General features: G+C 34.9%; 1 protein-coding gene across 1 annotated transcript; it reads left to right on the top strand.

The window, feature by feature from the left end:
- The first annotated feature begins 3,639 nt into the window (after positions 1 to 3,639).
- Positions 3,640 to 14,597, top strand: LOC135838728 (uncharacterized). The gene is made up of 3 exons (XM_065354475.1): positions 3,640 to 5,517; positions 5,940 to 6,102; positions 10,789 to 14,597. The coding sequence occupies exons 1-3, from the start codon at positions 4,084 to 4,086 to the stop codon at positions 10,935 to 10,937; spliced, it is 1,746 nt and encodes a 581-aa protein (XP_065210547.1). The 5' UTR covers positions 3,640 to 4,083; the 3' UTR covers positions 10,938 to 14,597.
- The last annotated feature ends 3,627 nt before the right edge of the window (positions 14,598 to 18,224 follow it).

The raw sequence follows: 18,224 nt of genomic DNA on the forward strand, positions 1-18,224 counted from the left end.
CTGGTAAATTATGGTAAATACGTGGTTTATTCAAATCAAAATACCTCCAATTTGCGCTCTTCGCGAATATTGATCAATTTTTGCATCTTTATCGCTATATTATTGTCAAATTTTCTTATCGTTACTTTACGAGCATCGTTATAGAAATGTTATTTTATTTTATTGATTTTTTTCATCTTTTCTTCAGTCGTTTAATTTTCCGTTGGTTTTTTTGCTTACGTTTGTTGCAGCAATTTCGGACATTTTTAGCTGAAAGTTGGAATTGCGAGGTGGATTCAGCCGCACAGCGAATACCTCGTAACAGCAGCGAGCTAAATTTAGCGCCTGTATTCTCCCGTATCACCATCGTCTTCGCCGTCATCATCAGCATCAGCATTTTAGTGTTCGGCAGCGGTGCATAATATAAATACAAACAAGACAACACACGCGCTAGATACATACTATATCAACGTACTATATAGAAGAAGAAGAAGACACGTTGCGAAGTAGAAAAACAATTCGCGAATTTCTTTATTGGCTCGTGTTTTTCATTCATCTCTCGATATAAAGGAGAGAAGAACGTTCTCGGACGAGAAACGATTCCAAATACGACGTATTTCGCGTATTACCTAATTATCGTGTAGTAGGCCCTATAATACCTACCAATATAAATACAAATACTATAAATATTATGGAACGAGAATCGAATTCGATGCAGGCTTTGTGCCGATCAGGGTGCGGATTTTACGGTAATCCGTCTACGGACGGCCTTTGTTCACTTTGTTATAAAGAAGCTTTAAGAAAGAAACAACAACCACCGGGACCATCGCCTTCGGCGTCGGCACAGTCATCCGCCTTTACGACGTCCACATCCGAATCTGTTACCACTGCCTTTAAAGCCGCATCGGCCGCTGCCACGTTTATGGACACGGCGATTCCAACGATTCCTGTAGTTAACGCGCAAGCCAACGCGGAAAAAAGAGAGGTGAGTCGGATTAAATTTGTATTTTCTACATATTTATGGTTATTGAATTGATGTTTTGTTGATATGTAGAAATGTGAGTATGGATAAGAAGAGTCAGGGATGAGTGAATTTGAGGGAGATATTGTGAAAAGTTATTTTGGGAGAGGAGTGGCGAATGTGTGTTTGAATCTTTCGTTAGGGTTTCATGATGACAAAATTTTGAAAATTTTGAGGAGAAAATATTTTTTTTTTCGAATTAGAGCTGTGAGGTTAATTTTGGGTCGCTATCTGTATCTAAATAGGCCTCCAAAATGAGAATCGTAGAGGTTTTTTTCTCAAAAATTTGACGTTCAGTCCTCAATTTTTCACAAAAAAAAAAAAAAATTGTAAAAATCCAGAAAAATGCAATTGGGCAGCTGAGGGTGATCCTTTTTTTTAAGTTCCGCTTTTTTATGATCTCTCTGTTTTTAAGTTGTTGAATCCGAGGAAAAAATATTTTTTCCTATTTTTTGATTCATTTTCTCTCAAGTCCAAGAAAGTAAGGTCAAAACACTCCAAAAATTGAGAGATTGAAACAAAAAAAAATTGTGTAAACACTTTCAAAAGCATCCAAATCATTTCAAATCAACAAAAACTGACAAAATTATTGTAAAATTTAAGAAAACTTCTCGAATTTGCACAGAACATCGAAAACTGATGAATTTCTAGCAAAAGTTACAAAAAATTACTCTATAAAGCATTTAAAACCACAGAAAAATGCCTGAAACAGCTTCAAATTGAAAAATTCGACCTAGGGAACTTGTAGAGCATTTTTTAAGCTGAAAATTGCGATTTTTGGCATTGGCTTACCTTCATTTTTGAAGGATTATGCAATTTTGAATTTTTAAAACAGTTCAATTCGAGTAAAATTTGATGCAAAAAATTGCCAAAAATGGCATAAAAATACTTCTAAAGCATTATTGGTACACGATCATTTGAAATAACGAAAAACAGATGGAAATTTTCTCAAAATTTGGCGAAACCTAATGAAAATTGAACAAAATATTGTTGAAATGTGTTAAGAAGCATTAAAATCATTCAAAATTATCCAAATTGATGAAGTTTCAGGAAAACTTGTCAAAGTTTGATCGATTTTTCATAAAGCAACGTAAAAATTTATTAGATATAAATGGCAAAAAAATATGTAATTTTAAAAAGACACGAGGATGATTTAAATCTATGATTTAATTGAGCCAAATTTAACAAATATCGCTTTAAAAATTGTTTGAAATGTGTTTAAAGTGACAGTAACCCGTAAAGCGCTCTAAAATCAACAAAACTGATCAACAATCGACGAAATTCGAGCAAAATTTGTGAAAATTTTAGCAAAAATTGAATTGAAAATAGATTGAAAAAAAAACTCCCCTCCCCTCCCCTCTCTCCCTCCTTCCTCAATAAAATTTTCAATTATATATTACTAAAAACTGATGCTATTTCAGGAAAATTTGTAGAAATTGTGCAAAATTTTTGCGAAACATCGCGAAAACATTTTTGAGAATCACACAAAAACACTGAAAAATAAAATTGAAGTGATAAAAATTATCAAAAACCGATCAAATTTGTTCCAATTTTGTAAAAATTTCGTAATCTATGAATAAAATGTTTACATTTTTTTAAATAATTCAAAAGTGACGAAATTTCAGTCAAATTGAACAAAATTTAATTGAAATATGGCATATAACAGAGTCAAGTCTTGTTCAAATGACATAAAAACAATTAAAAATTGTTAAAAATATCAAAATTTCTCAAAATTCGATCAAAATTCTGTGAAAATTGCGTGGATTATAATACATTATCATTAAACTTGATCAAATGTCTTGAAAGTTGCATAAGATTTGGCAAAAATTCCAAATGATAACTGAAAATTATTAAAAATTGAATCAGGGTGTCTAACGGTCATGAAAGTCATGAAAAAGTCATGAATTTTGCTCGAAACATACTTGAAAATTTTTTTAAAAGCCCATAAAATGAAAAAAAATGAATAAATAAAAAATTTGTTTAAAAAATCAGAAAAATGAAAACTTGCTTACAAATTGAAAAAAATTTCCAGGTAGTTTTAGGTTCCTTATTTGATTTTTTGGGGGTGTGGGGGAGGTTCATGCGGTAAAAATGTGAAATTTAATTTTTCCATGTGTTTTGGACAAGACTACAGAATTAGTTGGGAGAGGGGACCTCAAAAAATTTTTGGAGAATTTTACAGCAGGGGGGAGGAAGAAAATAAAGCAATGAAATCCAGTTCTATGCACCAGAATAGGGCCAAAATGAGGAAAAAAGCACTAAGAATTGAACCAAAAATTTAGAATAGTTTCCTTTTTTACAAATTTATGTGAAAATGAAACGTGAAATTTTCAAATCCAAAACAAACACGTTTTGAAAATTGAAAATATGCGGAATTGATGGAGACATGAGTCAGAATCCAGTATTCGTATCACATTCGAAATCAGTAAACATGATCATACTACGCTTCGATGAATCAAAACAACAACAACAACAACTTTCAAAATGGAAACCATAATATCCGAAATCAGTTATTTCTGGAAACTGAAACTACAAATGAAATGGAAAATATCTGCTTGTTTGGATTCGAATGCTGCTGCGTCCTTTCAATTGCGATGTTATTTTTTGTTTTCTATTTCTCGTTCAGTTTAAAAAAAAAAAACAAATAACAATTCTCTTTATCAGAATGAAGTTATAGGGTATCAAATTGTTGGTGATTTTATAATGAGCGAATCAGCTTTTGGGCAAGGTATTCGTGAACCTCAGGAATTTACGTATTTTTCAAGTCCAGAAGAGAAACTCGAGAAAGACAGGAAGAGAGAAAGGTTGGTTGCCATTCTGAGGATGTTTCTGGCTTTAAGGATAATTGGCGAGTAGATATGGGTGATGCTAGGTCGTCGTAGTCATCACGATCGTCTGATGGTATTTGCGATCTTCGATCTAACTCAACTCTCTGGCGATTGAAACGTGTATTTCTATGGAAATGCGAAATACGCCAAGGTCGAAGGGGGGCAGCCGGTTGTGGGGTGGCGAGCGAGCCGTAGTAAGTCGCAGTGTTTTACATTCGCTCATCGAATTCCAGCGTATATTTTTTTTACGTGGAAATGTCTCGCTCGAACAAAAATAATCGAAAAAAATTCCGATTATCGAGAAATGGTGCGAACGAACAACCGTTGTGTTGCTCGTCATCGTCGGGCTCCGGCTCTTCATCCAACTACTCGGACGATATGGACGTTATACGTAACGCGGTACTGGAATCATTGATGAAAAACGCGGGTCCGGCGTCGGGCGCAGCGACCACGCCGACCCCTAAACCGCCCAAAACCAACGATCACCCTACTAAACGTCAACGTCGTGCCGCCGGTGGTAAGAGCGACGACGAAACTCGCAAAGACGACGTTTCTTTCAACGCCGCAGCAACCACAACGGTAGTAGATCCGAAGCTCGAGACTCCTCCGGTAGCTACTACGATAGAAGAATTAGCCATGGCCGCCGAAACAACCCCTACAACGACGATGATGCAGACTCGAGATGGCAACGACGACCCGGACCCAGGCCAAGACCAAAGTGAAGATCGAGATCAGATTCGTACTGATGTGAAAATCGTCCGTATTAAGACTTTGGACTCGGAAGAGAGTAAATTGCTGTTGATCGTCGACGTCCTGGACCGTAATCCGTTCCGGATCGAGGTAAACAGCGAGGCTGCGGCGGCTAAACGACGTCGCGACGAAGAAAGCGCCGCCGCAGCCAAATGCATCAAGGTAGATATCGAAGCCCTGAAACGAGGCGAATGCCCGAAAGAGATACGTAATCTGTGCACGAAAGTACGCTCTAGACGTATATACAAGTTACCGGACGAGCTAATGAGGAAATTCGATCAAAAAGGACTGAAAGTGTTCGAGTGGCATAGCTTCAACAGACCAGACGAAGTTATCAAGCTTTTACTAGACGATGGCGGAGGCGCCGGAGCCGCAGGAGCCGCAACGGCCACGACCACGACTCCGGTTACCAACAACGACGTGCTGCGTAAACGTATGATTATCGGATTTCGTCGCAGATCGACCACTCCGGCCAAATCATCCGATACCGACGAACCGGCTGCTAAAATTAGACGTACCGCTACTGCTCCTGTTCCCGTTGCTGCGGCGGCCACCGGCGAAGCCAAACTAATCAGAAGCGGTATACGTACTAAATCGAGACTGGCCACCGATCAACGCAGCAGTCGTAACCGAATTCTGCACAAGTTACTCAAAGAGTACGGTATGTCGTCGTCTGAGAACGCGACCTCCTCAGCCAACGTCTGGGATACCGATAGCCAAAACAAGATCAACAAATTGGTACGAAGTCATTTGGATCTGCGAGCCAAAGAAGCTAACGAACGAGCGAATAACCGGCGTAAAGAGCCGAATAACGATCTGATCGCTACGACAACGACGGCTCCGATCACCTCAGCGTGGAAATCGACGGCGGTCGCCACCGAGTTCGCGGCTGCGTCGACTACGTTGAAACGCGATAATCTAGATGCGGCCAAGTTATCGGTAAGTTGATCGGTATTGATCGGAGGAGTGATCGGGATCGCGAACTGGTTGCTGGAGACGAGTTTGGGGCTTGGACTTTGACGAATTCGGTCTCACGAGCGTTTATTCGGAGCTGAAATCGATCGAGTTTGGAGTTGATGGATGGTGGAGTAATTTTGGGATCTGGTGGCGATTTATGAGCAGGATGAAGAGCTTCGGAGGAAGAATTTGTGTATGGAGTTGGTCTTTTTACTAATGAAGGGGTATTTGACGTTGGAAATGTAGTTTAGAAGGTGCTCGTGTTACTCTGAGTGAATTTTGAAGGTAGTTTAATGTCCTCGTATGTTGATAAAATTCATACTACAAATATTTCGTAACTTTATCTCGAGGTCGTTGATTTTGAGCCTTATTTTAACGCCCTTTTTTTCACGTTTCTGTTTCAGCTGAACGATGATAATGATGCTTCAGTTTCGAATAGTAACGCCGATGTATCCGCCATCGATGGCAATAGCGACGCTTTAAACGACAGTAACAACGATGATAACGACTCCAAGGCTAAGAAAAAGAATCGCTGCGCGCTGTGTCGTAAAAAAGTCGGCCTCACAGGTGAGCTTATACCCTATCCTTTTGTCTTCTACGTTATTTTCGCCATAATTTTACGTCGAAAGTACTCCTCGGATTGACACTTTGTGTGAAACTACCACTAACAGTGAAAATAATCCAGGTTTTGGGTTATCGAAGGAGGAGTTTTTGGTGATTTTGAGGAACGATGCCAGGACTGGACGAGTGTCGATTGAACGTTGCGGATTTTTTCAACCTTGAAATTCTGTCAGGATGTTGTGATTTTTTTTTCTTGAGGAAAGTTCTGTATTGGACAGTTTTTTTGGTCCCCTCCTCCTCTCTACTCGGTTTTGTTAATCGTTGGAGCGAATAGACTTGAATGTTTTCAGTTCGATTGGGAATCATTTTTTTGTCACTTATCAACTTTTTTTCCAATGTCTGTTTTCAAGTAGCGAAAAAAAAAATTAATGATACGTGTCCACTGCCCAATTGTCCATCTAGTGTGAAGAAAATAGCAGTTTGTGACCATCCGGGGTGAAACGACTGCAATTGATGGTCGAATTTTCTGTCCAAATCAGCAGAATGCTCAAAAAGGTGAACAAATACGAACCAATTTGGTCGGATTTCCTGTCTAAAGGAAGACGATGAAAAGAAATGGAAAAATAAGAATTATTATTCATTTGCTCGAGTATGAAAATTATTCGAGTTGAAATTTGTTTTTTTTTACGCATTTCAAAATTGGCTCATTTGGAAACTTGCTTCCGTATATTAAAATGTGGAGAAAAATTAAATGAAACATCGCTAACGAAAATTTTTCTTCAAAACCATCTGAAGTTGAGATTTTTTTGAATGAAAATTAAAGTAGTTTTTTATAAAACTTCTGCTTGGTTGAGAAGTTGAATTTTTTACCAAGATTCGCCTGGACCAATTGGGAGAAGAGAGGGGGAGGGGTCGCATGAATTTGGAAAAAACTACTTAGTTGTTGAAAATTTCAATTTTTTACTCAGATTCGCATGGGTCAATGAGGGAAGAGAGGGGAGGGGAGTTGCATGCATTGTTAATGAATTGTTCTGATAGGAAAAAAAAATGTTTAAAAATTGAGGAATTCTTTGACTGAAAGTTTACGATTTTTATTTTAAAATCTGAATTTTGATTGTCCTCTTCCCCTTTCCCTTCTCCACACTCCTCATGATGCGTTTTTTCAACATTTTCCAAAAATTATTTCAAAAAAATCAAATCTTAGAAGCGAGAAAAAAATTGAAATCTCATTTTGAAAATTCAATACACGCTCGAATGTTGTACTTTTGGTTACTTTTATCGATTTTTCCACGCCATAGAAAAATTGTTTGGTATTTTTGAAAAAAAAAAACACTCAAGAGATGAGAAATTTTCAATTTTAATGAAAATTTTCGCGTTTACTTCGAGATTTGGTTCGACAGAAAGGTAGATATATTTTGAGACGAAATTTCTCTAAGGAGAAAATTTTCTGTCTTTGTCAATTACCCGCTTGTGGTACGCGAGGTGGAAAAAAATTCATTATCTTCGTCAGATTTTGTTTTTTGTTTTTTTTTCACGTATCAAGTTTTTTTACGCGTCGAAATCGACCTTCCATGTCTACACGAAGCCTTATTCTGCGAACGAGACAGTTTTTCGATAAATCGACTTCTCTGTTCCCGTTCCCTTTACCCCCTCCCCCTTATCGGTCACCTTTTTTTTCGGGGTGAAATTAGCAGCAAATAAGTAGACTCGTGATACGAGTGGCCTAAAATGACGTAAATGCCTGTAATTTGTTCTTATATTATAGAGAGACGGATTTTTGGCAGATCGATAAATTGAGGAGTTGAAAGGAGGAGGAGGGCGGAGTACAGATGTGTATAGCGATAAAGCACTCGTATCATTAATCCGAGGGATAATTTTTATTGCGATAGAGAAATTAGCGAAGATGATGCAAAGTTTCCTTCATCGTTGTGTTCTCGATCTCCCACTCGAATAAAATTTAGCGAAAAAAAGCGAAGATTTTCAACTTTCCATGTTCGACGATTTTGGATGTTATCTTTATCTTTACACATTTTCTCATTCGTCCAAGTTTTTTCACATTCGATGCGCGTGTAACCTTAAAAAAGGAAAAGGAAAAAAATACGAGCCGAGGAAACAAAAAAGGGTTGAAAAAAAATCTTCCTTAATTAAAAAGCCATTCATTTTTTTCCTTCGATTAGTCTGGTCTGATTTTTTTCTCCATCTCTCAAATTGGCTAGTCTTTTTTTATGTTTCTATCCGGACATGTCGTATGGAACAATACGATGACTAGTGGGCAGCTCGTCGTCGGTAATTGGAGGAGAAATAGATTTATTTAATATTCAATTCGAGTTTCCTGGCTGAGCAATGCTGCTTGTTGAGAATGAACGAAGACTGTGTGGCTATGAGAAAGTATGCGATGAAGTGATGAAATTCGCATCTTTCAGAATTGTTGACATTTTTTTCTGCCATTGATTGAAGTATCTTCTGGTGTAGTCATCGAAGTATCCATAGTTGCTAATTTTTGAATGAAAATCCTGGGAACGATTTTTTAAAATTGAGAATTTTTCAAAAAATAGAGTTCTGAATTTGGTCAATTGAATTTTTATTGTGTTTTTTTGGTGGTAGAAATTTATTTTCGTTGACTTTTGCGATTCTGAGACTTGACGTTGTGACGTGAAAATTCTACTTCCCCCTTCCCTCCGCCCCTCACCCCTTCATTAGACGAGTTGTTTATTAATGTGAGAAAAGCTGTAGAAATTCAAATTTCAGGTTCACAGGTTGAGAATTTGAAACTGAATCGTGAATTTCGTTCAGAAATTTACACTTTTTTCTGACTCTTGGATACGATTTTCGGTTTAAAAAAAAATCTCATTTGTCAAAAAATTTATTCAATTCAAAAATAATTGCCTAAAAATTCGAAAATTGGTTTTTCGAAATTTGAAGAAAGTGCTGTCAATTACCTAATGAAGAATTTTGTGAAAATTTGACAAAATGGGCCTGCAAAATACGCAAAAACGAGTGAAATTGAAGAATGACCTACCTGATTTTATAAAACTGGGTGTCTGGCGGTCATGAAAGTCACGAAGAAGTCACAAATTTTGGTAGGTGGTCTTGAAAGTCGTGAAAAGTCGTGAATTTTGCTCGAAACACACTTGAAAATTCTTCAAAAAGCCCATAAAATCAAAAAAAAATCAAAAAATTGAAAATTTGTTCAAAAAATCAGAAAAATAAAAAAACTGGAATACCTACTTGCCTAAAAATTGAAAAAAAATTCATCGCAGTTTCTGGTTATTCAATTTTTAGATGGGGGAGGGGTATTTTCAGGCAGTAGAAATGTGAAAAATAGGTGGTGATTTTTTGTCAGCGAGTTTTGTTGTACACTTTGTGAAAGGATCATGATCGTGATGAAAAATGTGTCCAATTTTGTGTAGAAGTTTCTAAAATTTTAGAGAATATTTTTTTAAACGTAAAGATGGATTCTGGCAAGGGAAAGGCGGGAGTGAGATTTGAAAAAGGCCAATATCGTTGTAACAGTTCATCTTCCTCCTCTCTGGGATCCTTGCTCTATCTTGGCAAGATCGAAAATTGTATTCGAAATGGAAAATATCAGAATTTTACCAGTCTGCAAAATATTCAAAAATTTGGCAAATATTTTGTAAAATTGTGAGTGGCAACCCTGGTTTTTGAAAAGGTTATGATCGCGATGAAAAAAAAAATCATGAAAATGGTGAAAAAGCTTATCAATGCCAATGAAACGAAGCTTTAGATGGTTAGATGGAATCTAGGAGGGAAGGGAGGGGATGATCGTTGAAAAAAGGCCAATATTATTCTGAAAATTCCTCTTCCTTCTTCTCTCCCTGGCACATCTTTATCCAACAACGAATCCATTGGTGGAAGGAAAGTCTGAAAATCAAATCCCAGAGATGGTGAGATCGAAAATTTTCTTCTAAATTGCGATTTTTTCAATTTTGGCAATACCAGTTAGCAAAATATGGAAGAAGGGTTTCTCAATTAGATTGAAGGTGGCAACCCTGACCTCAATATGATGACGGCAAAAACGTTGAAATTTCCTGAAAAAATTTAGAGATGTCAAGATTTCAGCACTTTGTGATGCTGAAATGGGCCTGAGGGGGGAGGGGAAAAAATCCGAACTAATCGTGAAATTCCATTTGGCCAAACAAGCAGACTTCTCGCTGACGTGGTGAATGATGAAATAAGATAATGCAGAGGCAGAGGCTGAAGTGATGGAAGAAGATACTACGTCGTGGTTTGTTTTTCACGTCCGGAGGCTTGAAAAACCGCTCAATTGAGCTAATGGGAGGGAGGTGAAGGGAGCAAGACGAACAGAAAGAGTGTGGAAATGGTAAAAATTCGTGTACGAGGTGTCGATTTCGTATATTATGAATTATGATTTACATCGCCTCTCCATCGCGTATGCTCGAAACGTCTCTAAGGAGGCGAGGAAAGAGGGAGTGGAATTGGCAGGCAAATTCATCGAGTGTGCCCCTCGGGCTGGAAATGACCCTGGATGCTGGATGGCTCATGCGCCTGCATAAGTAAATACAGTATGTATGGTCATACGAGGAGTATTTTCGACGAAATCTGCGTTTTTTCTCTTCGCAGTTCTAATTTTTTTTTATTATTATTCTATCGTTAAAAATGATTAATATTATGTACTAATGTTTTTTCTTCGAATTTATTTTTTGCCAACAGGTTTCGAATGCCGTTGCGGAGGCCTGTACTGCGGTATTCACCGATATTCAGATAAACACAATTGTACTTTCGATTACCGACAACTGGGAGCTCAAGAAATACGACGAAATAATCCGGTCGTGATCGGAGAGAAAATTCAGAAAATTTAACCCCGCCGCTTGACGGACGCGTCGTCGTACTTCTTAATTATTATTTTTCTTCGTTTAATTTGTCTACGTCGTCGTCGCCTTCATCGTTACGCGCGGATCGTTTATATTATTTTTGATTTTGAATTTTTTTTCTTTTTGTTTGTTTATTTTTTCCCCCTTTTCTAATCGAAGTCGTCGTCGTCGCTGCCGCCGTCGCAAATGTGTATAAACAAAACAAAACTAAAAAAAAAAAATGAGAAAAAAAGAAAAAAAGTCGTTTTTTTTAATAGCTTAATACCTCTCTTTTTCTTGCTCTTACGTGTGTGTGTGTGTACGATTACCAAGTAACGCGTTTGCGCGCCGCCAGAACGATTTATGATTATTTTTATTTCGTATGTTGTTTTTTTTTTGATTTTTTTTCTCTTTATATGTATAATTTTACTATAATACCCCCCTACGTATGCGATATATGATATAATGGTGCGTTTTTTCCTTCCTCCCCTCGTCGTCGTCGTCATTTTTGTATCATTATGTATTTACCTCCCGCCCCCTGTCCCCCCCACTCTCGCTCCCTGTAATATTTTTTTGTCTCTTTGGTACCTACCTATAATGCAATTTTGATCGAATTTTCAATTTTCAACTGAATTTCGTGTCGATTGTGTGTCGTCTTTATTACCACTTTTTTCCTTTATTTTTGGAACGAATTTTGAAAAAAAAATAAATCGCCCGGATACTTATTATTCTTTTTTCCTACCGTACAAAGTGGTCTTTTTTTTCTCAATTTACTTATCGAATGTTGTACTCGTTCGTGTTTCTCGGATTTCTTTTATCTCATTTTTTGGATAAACGCGAATTTTTCACTCGTTTTTTGGACCACAGACTGGATGAGATCTGGAAATTTTTAGTGTCTTCGGATCGGCGGTTACACGATTTTACGTTCGGATGATTTTTTTCCTGCCAAATTTTCACCATTTTTTTTTTTTGAAGAAAATTTCACTTTTTTGAAGATTCAAAAATTCGATGTGAAAAATCTAACGATTAAATTTCGTGTAATCGTCTGGAAATTCAAAAAATGCAGTAATTTTTTTGTCGTCGAAAAATACTACGTTAATAAACGTTTAATCTTGTATGTTTTTTTTTTTTTTGGTATTTCTTCTTCCTAGAAATACTTACCTTCTGTTTCTGTTTCGATTCGACGTTCGTTTGTTCGCATCGTATCGCAAAAAAATGAGTCGCCAAAATGGTCCTAATGATGAGTGTAATCGCGTTGATTTAGTCCTGTTTTCGTTTTCGTTTTTTTTTTTTTTTTTTGATATTTTTCGAACCTTTATAAAAAATTATGTATTAGAACGATGATGATATTACCTTGGCATGAATTTTTAATTGAATTTTGTTCGGTTAAGTTTTCTCTTTTTTCTTCTTATTTTTTTTTCGTCGTTATTTTTTTCTTTTTTTTTTAGTTCGTTTATTTTTTTTCTCTTTTGTTTGTTGGCTGATTTATATAATATGAGATAAGAGATTGTACGCATTAAATTGACCCGGCTTCTTGTGTTTATTTTTACGGATTTATTATGATTTTTTTTTTGGATTTTTTTTTCTCTAGTATTAAAGGAAGCTTGTGTGATATGTTTGTCTTAAATTCAATCGATATTGGACTTTTGTTACTTAATTTAAGTTTGAAAATAGGGTAGATTCGTTATGTACTTGTGTTTTTTTTTTCTTCTCTTTTCCCTTATATATGATTTTTTTTCTCTTAATTTTTAATTCCTCTTTATCATTACTGTAATTTTTTTTCGCCTTGTTTTTTTTTCCTTTTTTTTTTTTTGTTTTTCTCACGTAACGATGTATTTTGATTATATATGGATGCTGTCGCTGCCGCTGTTGCCGCTCCGCCTTGTGATAGATTTAACGATAACGATTTTTTTTCTCTTTCGGTAGTCGCGTGTTGTATACTAAAGAGTGACAAATTGTTGACCACAGGACTACGAAGGGACGGAGTCATCCGACGCGAGCAAATCAGAATGTCAATTATTATTTTCGAAGTAAAAAGGGGATCACACTTTTGAAAACGCTGGTACGAATTTGTCGAACGACGATCGTGTCTTGTATTATTTTTTTCTGTCTTTTTTCTCTGTATAGTTTTATTATTCATGTTTGCAAAAAAAAAAAAAAAAACGAATTGTATATGTTTAATTGGCCATATTATGTAATGTTTGTTTGTGTGTGTGTGTTGAAAGCACGAACGTCGGATTGATAGATTCGTATCGAGCTAGTGTTCGCTCTCGTCGGACGACGACGTCTTCTCCTTGTTCGATGATGAATTTTTTTCTTTCCATGTAATTGAGCCTTAAAAAAGAGATTGTGTGGTGTCCTCGATGTGTATATATTAATATTTTTTTTGTTTAGCGGTTCATATCATTATGTATTTTTTTTTCTTTTTCGAGATGACCTATAAACCATAAGGAGGGTAGAGATGGATGATTTTTTCATGTATTTAGAGGGTGTTTTTTGATCGTTCTTCTGCAGTTGTTTTTTTTTCTTTTTTTTTTTTTTAGCGTACACGAACTGGAATTTGTTATTTACTGTGTGCGGGTCCAGTTACCATAGTATTTTATCGCCTGCCTACAGATAATAATTTACAGGTCGAAGTGGAAAATTTAAGACGAAAATGCCATCTGTATTTGCTGCATTATTTTACACAGGGTTTTTTTGTTTTGAATTTCATGGTGTTTTTTTCTCTGTCTGTCTGTATTGTTTCTCATTGGGTTTTTGATTTTTCCTTATTATTATTTTTCTTTTTCTCGTGGAAAATTAGTACAAATTTATGTGATAAAGTGCAAGCTAGTTGAATAACGATCGTTCGGTGTGTGTGTAAGGTGATGAGTAATTTAAAAAAACATGTCGACGGTCGTCTTTTACCTTTTTTTTTGAGAAGTTGAAATGCATGCTGCCTTTTTTTTCGAGTGCACTGAAAATTGTAATTTTTTTTTTTTATAACCGACACGCTTCTGAATATTTTTATTTTCTCTTTGATGTTCTGTTTACCAATTTACGTACCTATATTTTTACCCGAAAGTATAATAATGTAACGTTACAGTTTTGGTGGTTTGGTTTAGGTTTTTTTACGTGTGCAAAAAGAAGAAAAAAAAAGAAAACAAATCGCTAATATTTTGATTACCACTATTATCGAAGATGAAAAAGCTATAGTTGAGGAAATCGCGACGCGACGTAGCGAGATGATTTTTTTGGACGTTTCGGTGCGATTTTCTGCTCTGTATCGTCGTGTTGTCATTTTGTATGTAAATAAGCTTTTTTGGAAAATTTAGCGGATTAAGTTAGGGTTTTTTTTTCGTTCTCGCCCACTCCCCCTTGTTTTGTTCTGTTTACTGAGTACATACCTACAACAAGTTTGCGAAAAATTTACGTCAAGTCTCGAGTATACCGTGTTTATTCCTGCTCCTAATTCGATAATATATTACGATGCGATGATGAAGATATATACATATTAAAGTATGATGATTTCTGTAATTAGTATTTGTTTAAAATGTGTAAATGGATATTTTTTATTTTTAATTTGTATAGATTTGAATGCAAAAAACTTTTATTTTATTAGTTATAATACATTCTGTCATTTATTTAACATTTATGGATTATAACTCGAGTAAATGATTAAAAAGTTGAGTGGTTTTTATTTTTGTGTTGGGATTGATGATCGGTGATTTTGTGATGTGTCGTGTGATTGAAAATGAAATGTTGGTTTAGAAGCTGAAAAGAATCTTTTTCTCGTTTTTGGTCTTATTCTTGTTGAAAAGAAAAACACTTTTAAAAAAGAAAAAAGAAAGTGAAGGTAAAACATGTCAGAAATTGAGTTAAAATCGAAAATTACTCAAAAAAAAGTCAAAAATGGTGTACAAAAAACTTATCTAATATGTTCTTATTCGAAAGTTTTCGACTTAAAACGATTTATTTTTTAAAATATGAATTACAAAAGCAGGACAATTTTTAAAAGAATACAAGAGTTCAGACATTTTGGGAAAACGCGATGTTTAAAACTGTTTAGAGCAAAGAATTGATTGATTTTTAAACAAAAAAAAAAAAAAAAACGTTCAAACTTGGTTTTTTTTACATTTTTTAGTCAGTTTTTGTATTTTTAAAAAGTGATAAAATTGATAAGTTTTCAGTTTTTATTATTTTAAACAAAAAAAAAAATGTTTTTTTTCCGATCTTTGAAAAATAATTTTCATAACGACATGAAATCCCTTTTGTTTTTTTTTTGTTTTTTTTTTCAAATAAAAATCTGTAAGATTTGTAAATACGCTTTTTATTAAGTAAGTAAATACCTGGATGATGAAAAATGTAAAACGATCATCAATTTAATCAATAATGAAAATTGTACTCGTAGAACTGAAAAAGAAGTTTCAAAAACTTCACTCGAATCAAAAAAAAATGAAAGAATTTAAAAGAAAGAACGAATAAAGAACAAAGAAGCCTGGAATTTTTTACGTTTTTGTTCTTGGTTTCTAGTTCTTTCAAAACTGATTTCCTGTTCTTGTTCACGTTCGTTTATTCTCTTTTAAAATTGATTTCGGTTTTTTCTTTCTCTTGTTCTTGGGAAAATTTGATTTCCGATTTTTTTTGTTCTTGTTCCTAGTTCTTTCAAAATTGTTTTCCTGTTCTTGTTCACGATCACGTTCGTTTGTTCTCTTTTAAAATTGATTTCCGATTTTGTTCTTGTTCTTCTAAAAGTGCCTCATTCTTTTAAATTTTGTTCCGTTCTTTTCCTGTTCTTTCAACACTGAAACTGAAAAAAGTAGAACTGAAACCAAAAACTGAAAACTGAAAGTCAGAAACTGAAAAAAAACCTGATGTTTTGTGATTCATTCTTTCTGAAAAATTTCCAAAACATGAAGAATTTGCCGGTGAAAAAGAAGTGGAATTAAAACTAAACTAAATGAAAAACAGAAACTCAAAGTATGAAAGTAAAACTGAAAGTGAAATGAGCAAAACCGAAACTAAATTAAAAATACATTAAAATACTGAAAACTGATATGCAGAAGTTTTGCCTTTGCCATAACCTGGCTACATCGCAGATCAGAGATCACAAGATCAGGATCAGGAACCGAACAGGAAAATTGAATAAAACTAATGAAATGAATAAAAAAAGAACAGAATCATTCAAAATCAAAACAACTCAAAGTGAAACAAGCGAATCAGTAAATTGGTAAACTCACAGTAAAGGACCAAGTCCAAGGTAAATAAATTTACCTTGAGAAAAGGACAAAAAAATATAAAGATGAGTCCCTTTATGACGTCATTGACGTCACTAGTTTGTTCGTCATGTTTGTTACGTAGATACTATATAGATGTCGGGAGTGTTGCGTTCTGTGTCTGTTTTGTTTTTTGTTCGTTCGCGTGATCTCCCCGTCCCCTCTCCTGATGAAATCTCTTTGTGTTTGTGACGTGACCGGCATTTGGCATTTTTATGATGTAATAATTTGACGAGGGTGCATTATTTTGTTGATTTAATTTCGGAATAATTAATTATTATCACGCTGTTTTTACGGAATCTTCGATGTGTCGTGTACGTGCAAATATTCGGAATTGTTCTACGATTTATTCTGTTGATGACCGTACTATTGTGAGCGCCATGATGCTATCGATGCTGATGTTGGAATTTGGAAAAATCGCCTGCTCAACTATCATATAGAGCCTTAGTTCAACAAAATGTAAGTGTTTGTTTGCATATTTATCTTCTTACATTGCCTCTTTATAGCAATGAAGTTCGAAACAGATCATAGTGATAGAGTAAACTGTAAAGTACTTATACAGGGTGCCCAGAAATATCGAGTACCCCTAAAAAGTTTTCTACTAAAATATTTCGGTTGGTCACAGTGAATGATAATAATGATAGCACATGATTGGTTGTTGAACTGGAGAGATAACATTCCACCAATCATAATGCATCTATTTCACGTTGCCAACCTATATTTTTAATGAAAAACTAAAAACTTTCTTAGGGGTACTCGATATTTCTGGGCACCCTGTAATATCATGTTCGTTTGAGATATTTGAAATTGAAACTTGAAAGCATGAAATATCTCGAATACGGTAGGGCTATTGAACTACCTACATATTTGATGATTCATGATTGTGTTTTCGACTCCTTGACGATGCAATGACCTCAAAGGTGTATCAATGAAGAGTATTCTGCTTCTATACCATCATTTGAGTGGAGAATAATTTTTTCAAACCAAATTCCCAAACTAAATTTCTAGTTCGAGTTGAACTTTGTAGAAAACTGGGCTACATTCAACTGAGTTGGTATCTAGATATATTGCTGAACTTTGTTTGCAAAGCAAAAAATGAAAAGCTAAATTGAAAATTGAAGCTGTATTGTAGTTCGTAGATTGTTAGATTACACTCTGACTGAAGTGTGAAGTTGATTCATGTGCTTGCTGCGTACTGCGTACATTTTATAAGCTATATCTAGTTGATCTCTATCTGCATAAAGTTGATTCCTTTTTAATATCTTCCTTTTTTGACGGATTGAAAGTATTATTTTTTGTGTGGTTCATTGCCTTCATCAACAGAATCAAAGTAAGCCATTCGACCTGCCACTGAACTCATTCTAACTTCAGCGAAACAAAACAATTACAGTACCTACCATAGAAAGTAATACTTATTTAAGCTTATGCATCGATTATCGAAAGAGAATTTCCTGAAACCTTTGTAGTTGAATGAAATTTTACCAGCAAGAATATATTTTCCTTTTGAAGTTTAAAAAATTATATGTCTTATACCTAATTAGCCTTTTGGCCTTTGAAAATCGAATTCAAAGAAGTAATAGGCCTAGTATATTTTTGATTCAGAAAATTTACAATTTGCGTGATGAAAAAGATATTTTCATCTAAAAAGTTTTAACGCCAAAATTTAGTGCTTTTTGGTATTTTGGAATGAAATTTCGCACGCTTTCGTGACTTCGCCATTTAAAAATTTCAACAATAGTTTTCAGAAAATGAAATTGGAATATTTTCAGAAATTGGAATAAAAAACCCGAGCGAAGCGATGGTAATAGTTTTCGAAAATTAATAATTTCAAGGAAAATGATCTAGTCCAAACTTAAATTTCAAATGAAGAAAAAAACTAGTTTTCGTGACTTTAGGATATTTTTCAGTTTTCGGAAAATTAAAATAATTTTAGAAATATGAATGGGGCTCGAGCAAGGCTAGAGTAAAGGCTTTCAAAAATTCAGAATTCTTCATTTTTTTCAATACATAATTTTTATATGTATCTACTTACTTACAAATA

Source organism: Planococcus citri, chromosome 3 (assembly GCF_950023065.1).
Source record: "Planococcus citri chromosome 3, ihPlaCitr1.1, whole genome shotgun sequence".
NCBI classification, from domain to species: domain Eukaryota; kingdom Metazoa; phylum Arthropoda; class Insecta; order Hemiptera; family Pseudococcidae; genus Planococcus; species Planococcus citri.

Coding starts and splice junctions, on each gene's coding strand:
- LOC135838728 (XM_065354475.1), top strand. CDS start 4,084: ATGTCTCGCTCGAACAAAAATAATCGAAAAAAATTCCGATTATCGAGA. Junction 5,518..5,939: donor TAGATGCGGCCAAGTTATCG/GTAAGTTGATCG, acceptor TTTCTGTTTCAG/CTGAACGATGATAATGATGC. Junction 6,103..10,788: donor TAAAAAAGTCGGCCTCACAG/GTGAGCTTATAC, acceptor TTTTGCCAACAG/GTTTCGAATGCCGTTGCGGA.